The sequence below is a fragment of the Nicotiana tabacum genome, chromosome 4, assembly GCF_000715075.1.
Source record: "Nicotiana tabacum cultivar K326 chromosome 4, ASM71507v2, whole genome shotgun sequence".
In the NCBI taxonomy this organism is placed as follows: domain Eukaryota; kingdom Viridiplantae; phylum Streptophyta; class Magnoliopsida; order Solanales; family Solanaceae; genus Nicotiana; species Nicotiana tabacum.
The window spans coordinates 45,120,635-45,126,891 of record NC_134083.1 but is presented as its reverse complement, the minus strand read 5'-3'; the positions used below and the strand labels follow the sequence as shown (position 1 = coordinate 45,126,891).

At 37.6% G+C, this 6,257-nt stretch overlaps 1 protein-coding gene across 1 annotated transcript; it reads right to left on the bottom strand.

Moving 5' to 3' along the window:
• Window positions 1–239: 239 nt before the first annotated feature.
• On the bottom strand, window positions 240–3,724 carry LOC107787412 (malate synthase, glyoxysomal). Its single transcript, XM_016608978.2, has 4 exons — window positions 3,187–3,724; window positions 2,201–2,526; window positions 1,779–2,109; window positions 240–1,100 (listed from the first exon to the last, which is right to left on the bottom strand). The coding sequence occupies exons 1-4, from the start codon at window positions 3,586–3,588 to the stop codon at window positions 444–446; spliced, it is 1,716 nt and encodes a 571-aa protein (XP_016464464.1). The 5' UTR covers window positions 3,589–3,724; the 3' UTR covers window positions 240–443.
• Between the last annotated feature and the right edge of the window lie 2,533 nt (window positions 3,725–6,257).

Here is a 6,257-nt window from a genome sequence, read left to right as displayed (position 1 = left end):
CCGATACCCGGATCTAATAATTGAACAGTGAAAGTTCTCAATCTCACGTAACACGTAATCAGGTTATGATTCATTAACTGAAAATACTACCCTCATAATTAATTTATCCTCTAGACTTTGAGTGGAACTCTTTAGATTTGGTTTCAAACTTTTCCACAGCCTGTACTATCCTGAATTCATCAAAATTTTAACACAAATATCCAAAGAAAATAATTGTACGTACTAGGGAAAGAGGATAATAAAATGAACAACTGTCTTTATTATTACAGGGAAAGATAGCAGTACTCAATACAGATAACAGATTGATTGAAAAGCAAAAGCTGAAAAAGAGAGCCTTTGGATAATCAACTATCTCCGCAAAGGCAAAGTTCCATTTTTCTTTCATTATTACTGGGGAAGATAGCAGCGCAGTCACAATACAAAGACAACTTACGCTGCAAAATTTAGAGGCGGGAAGATGCAATAGGATGGTGCATCACAATGTTATTGTAGGCATCAAGAGTCAGAAAATCATCCAAGATTGGTGCAGTACATTGCCTTGTGAATAACTTGCAAGCTTCCTTGTACATTCCCTTCTTGAATTTCTCCTTTCCAACTTCTCTCTCAATTCTAGCCATTTCTTCTTCAACCACTCTTCCAAAAAGGTCCAAGTTCACCTTCACTCCAAGTCCATCTCCGTCCAATTCCACTCCATATTTCAACCACTGCCAGTTTTGGACTCTGCTAATCTCAGCTGTGGCAGCATCTTCCATCAGGTTGTATAGAGGGACAGAGCCAGCCCCTGTTAGCCAGGCTGCTAAATACTGAATCCCCACTCGGGTGTTGAGCCGGAGACCCTCCATTGTTCGGACACCTCTCGGCCTCTGCAGCAGGTCTTCTTCAGTTAGGACCGATGCATCTTGGCGCTTCACGGAGTGGATTTGGTTAGGAGCATTGGACATGTTGTTAGTGAAGACTTCCATGCAAGCTGGAATTAGGCCAGGGTGAGCTGCCCATGTTCCATCATGCCCTGCCTTCACTTCTCTTAGCTTATCTTTCCTTACTAGTTCCAATGCTGCCTCATTTGCTGCTGGATCATCTCTGATCGGAATCTGAGCTGCCTGTTTCAAGGATCCCACAATGCCATTATGCATCAATTTTGATAATGTATCAATTAGATACCAGTTAGCCTAACGCATTCTGATGCTTCCTTTGTCCATATGACATTTAACTATGTCATTCTATTTGACTTCATAGTTATAATACAAAAGGATTTAACTGACAGTATTAGAAGGGTAGCCTTGGCGTAGGTAGTAAAGTTGCTTCCATGCGACCAGTTCGAGCTGTGAAAACAGGCTCTTGCAGAAATATAGGTTAAGGCTACGTCCGATAGACCCTTGTGATCCGGCCCTTCCCCGGATCCCACGCATAGCGGGAGCTTAGTGCACCGGGCTGCCCTTTTACACTGACAATATTAAGAGCTTTATATTATTAGCGTATTTTAACCTTTTACATCAGGTTATTTTATTGTATTTCCGCGAAAACTTAGTGCACCAGGCTGCCCTTTTACACCGACAATATTAAGAGCTTTACATTATTAGTGTATTTTAACCTTTTAAATCAGGCTATTTTATTGTATTTTCCATGTTACCATATGCAACTTGTTATGAATAGCTTACAATGTTGTTGCTAATTTAACCTGATTGTTTAAAACAACTATACACGGTAGTGCATGTATATATAGATATGCTTGTGTAGAATTAACTAAACTGAAATGACGGAGTTGAATATCGACATACCATGCCTCCCATAGCGTGGACACCGCGCTTATGACAAGTGTGGATGAGCAAGTCAGAGTAACTTCTCATAAAGTGTTGAGACATGCCAACAAGAACTCTATCAGGGAGAAGGCGATCGGGGTGCGCCTGGAAAGTCTTGACGTAGCTGAAAATGTAATCCCATCTACCACAGTTGAGGCCAACAGAATGGTCCCTCAGTTCATACAATATTTCATTCATTTGAAACACAGCCGGAAGTGTTTCAATTAGGACAGTGGCCCTAATGCTTCCTTTCTCAATTCCAGCCCATTTCTCTGCCTTATCAAACACATTGTTCCATATTCTTGCTTCCCTGTCCAAACAAAAGAAAAACATTTACTACATTTCTTGAAGTTTTAACTTTCAAATACTATTTGAATTTAACTGATAAGAAGACCACTAACCTAGAGTTTTCCATTTTGGGGAGATAGAAAAAGGGTCCAAATCCTTGTCCTTGTGCCTTGCGGAAGTTGGCAAAGTTGTGGAAAAAGTAGAGGCCGAAGTCGACAAGGCAACCAGTGGCAGGTTCACCATCAATGAAGATGTGAGCTTCGGGCAAATGCCAGCCTCTTGGGCGCACGAATAGCTTTGCCGTCTGATCATTCAGTTTATAAACTCTGTTTCTGGCTTGATCATGGAATGATATTGTTCCATTCACTGCATCCCTCAGATTTACTTGGCCTCTCATTAGATTCTCCCAACTTGGTGAAAGTGCATCTTCAAAATCTGCCTGTGGAATATACACACAACAAATCTGGGAATTAACTAATGGAACTTGATTACCAGTAGTTTATAAACTGCATTACTATATGTAGGAAGAAAAAACAAAATGTACATATTCTGGATGTACTTAAAGTTTTTGAAGTTAACTAGATTTGCTTAAATTAATTATTTCCTTCAGCATAATCTACACTGGCTTTTTACCCAATTATTTTGAACATCTGGAGATATCATTAGTTAATCGATCAGGCCATTCGCTCTTTCTAACTAAACTAACTTTTCTTTTACTATATAAAGGAAAGTTCTTCTATTCAAATCGTAACTGATAAAACGTTATTGATATGCTTCCCACATAACAAATTCACGCTCATATGGTCTTGCATTACAATCTCCACTTCTAGTCATTTCATAAGGTGACCACTATACAAAGATCACTTGTTCCTTAAATTTGGTCACAACGGCTACATACAATAGTACCCTAAGTTTCCTTCTCTAATTCGCTTTTTTAAATCTTGAAAGCTAACATCTTTCTAGTCACTACTACATAAGCAAACAAGTTTTATACTATTAGTATATTCTAATCTCTTTTAACGGATAAACGAGCTCATTTTCTAAGGTACTACTATTTAAATGACATGATAGTGTAAAAATTTGCGTAAAATTGACGTACCATGAAAACTTTGGCACCAGAATTAAGGGCATTGATAATCATCTTCCTCTCAACTGGTCCAGTTATCTCCACCCTCCGATCAGCCACAGCCTGTGGCACAGGAGCACACAACCACTCTCCTTCCCTAATATATTTAGTTGCCGGATCAAAACCTGGCAATCCTCCATTATTATACCTCATTTTGGCCTCTTTTCTGCATTCCATAGCATACTTAATATGGTTCCTGAATTCCCTCTGTAAATCAGCTACAAATTGCAAAGCATCCCTAGTTAAAATCTTGGAAAATTCAGGATCATATCTTCCCCTAATGTCCACTCCTTCAGGCACATCATAACCCATCATTCCACTGCTCTTTTTTAGAACAGAGATATTGGGTTGAAGAAATGTCTCAAAGCTAACCATTTCCTTTTTTCTTCTTTGGTAGTTTTCACTAATAATTTTTTGGTTCTTTGTTTTCAATGTAGCAGCTGGCTGCAATATAACGAGGAGGAAAAGGTGCTTTAGATTGGTGAAATTTATAGTATGTGGATAGCTACTGAGTTAATGATTTTCGTTTTAATATATTTTAATGGGGGTAAGGCTTATCGATATGGGTCTAAAATTAGAGAATTGCATGGCGTTACGTGCGTCAGATGATAAAAATGCAGGTGATGTTCTATCTTCGTTCTTGATATATTCAAACACAAGGATAATAATGGAGGGGGCTGGTTTTTGATAATTGTGCCAGCCTCGGGAGTTGCAATTTGTTACGTAAGATATTGGATTATTAAACTATCTTCTTTGACAAGTGGCATGTTTTGGAGTTTTGGTGCCACGTGTGTTTATGGGAATAGAAGAAAAGGGGGGAAAGTAACAAGAAGTGCAGTATAATTGAAACAATTAATGAAATTGAGCTACATATAAGCAATTCATAAGTAACAATGAGTGAACAACGTAACTTCGCAATAACGAATTTGAAGAATAGAAAGAGACTATAATACATAATAGTTTCCAAAAGCAATATGAAATCGAAGAACGCAATCATTCTTCCTGAAATGAGTTAGGCTGATCATAAGCAATCAAACTTTCTTATTAGGAATTTAATTACGTAATAAAGTGTGTCATGCACCTAATCTACCATTTTACTCTTTATTTGTTTCATCAACTTATTATTCGAGAACAAAGGAATTTAACTATAAAAATAATTTCTAAAACAAGGAAACAATCATCCTCTCTCTATATATCTATCTATCTATAGGGAAGAAAATAATCTGGTGATAGTTTTAAGCTTATACACAACCCATGGTTCTATGAGACAAACTAAATTAAGAAAAGATCAAAAGATTTCTACAGTGGTGACTTTTTTGACCTTCTTTTATGCTGAAATTAAAGACACTGAAACAGGATACCAAGTAGGCAAATTGATCAATTCAATGTCAATTTTTGAGTTGTATCTTCATGTCAAATATACCCTCACAGAAATTACGTACTCACCATATTGTCCAAGTTATAAATTGGTCAATAACGTCGATCGTATGCGGCCACAGAAATTAATCTCATGTGTGGTGAATAATAAAAATAAGGGGTAGCATCCGCTATTTGTTTAATTATTAATTATTCCATGCCCTTCTTATAATTATATCAACTATATCTTCATAACCATGCACATCTTGTCATATATTTGCTACTCTTAAGGTAAAATAGCCTCCACTTGCAGCATAACAAGTAGGATTGGATTTTTATTAGTAAGCTTGAAAAAACAAAGGTGTAACAGAGGCTCTCAAAGGAGTAATTAAGCACTTTAATGCTTATATTTTGTACCGACTTCTTCACTTCATCTGCTACATCGGAATGGGGCTGTGTTGAAACTCGAGTTGGAAGTGCTCTCCAATTTAGTATGGTCTGGATTAGTTGTTCTTATACAGTTAAATATAATGAAAAAGTAGGTACATGCCTGATACTAGTACTAGCTGCAACTTAATAAATGCAGATTTTCTAATACCTTTTAGTTGTACATGCACAATATTGGCAGGAGATGATTTAAATGGAATAAAATTGTCAATGAGGATTCATACAGTCGAACTCGGCTTGTTTGGAACTGAAGCTTAGTTGTTGTTGCTTTTGCAACTTAATACAGTTAAAACAAGTGCTGATCTTTTTCTTACTCTGAGATTTCTTTATTTCATAACTTGTCCAGCCTATACATTTCAAGCAAGATAAAAAAAATCCTTATCAAAAAGACTAACCAAGTCGATCCTGATTTACTACAGCGCCTTGATTTACTGGAAATACCGGAGCTTCTAGTTTTAGAGCTAAGGTTCATATTCCAAATTCCCATCAGCCAAACAGTGAACCGTACATTGTATCGGTAGGAAAATGTTTTAAAATTAAAGGAAGACTAATTAAGCACCAACTTTGATCGTAAGCTGAGTAATATATGGATCGCATAAATAACGCCCTCCACCCCCCAAAAAGAAGGAGAAAACAAAATCAAAAAGGAAAAGAACCACAAAAGAAAAAGATATGCATGAGTTGTGATGTTGATTACAGAGCTAAGATTATTAGCTAAGTACCATTATTAACTCTAACAAGAAAAGCAGCTGGAGTATATGCGTGTACGGGTAAAATCGGGGATAATGTTATCTCCGATTTTTCGGTAAAGAAACAAGAGGGAAGCATGATCTAATATAACCTCGAGTAAACCCAAAGGGTTCCTCGTTTCTGAGATCGGAGAGGGCGGACAGTGCATCCGAGATTGGACATGCACGGCTGAGCATCGGGTCCGGGCAGAGTGGAGGTTCGAGACTAAGGAAAAAGAGGAACGGTTAAGCACGATAAGCAGGGAGCCATGATATCCGCCCTCAACCGAGTATTACGGCGCAAATCCCGCCCGATAGATCAGCATTTACCGAAAAAAGAAGATTTCACCTTATTTTGACTTGTAGTAGGATTGAAACTCCCCTACTATATAAAGGGGATAACTTTTCCGTTTTAAACTACTGTTGGCACGCATATCAAAGCAATAAAGTTCATCTTTGTATTCTAGTTGTTGTTCAAAGTGTTCTTCGGTTCCCTTTTTCTTTAGTTACAAC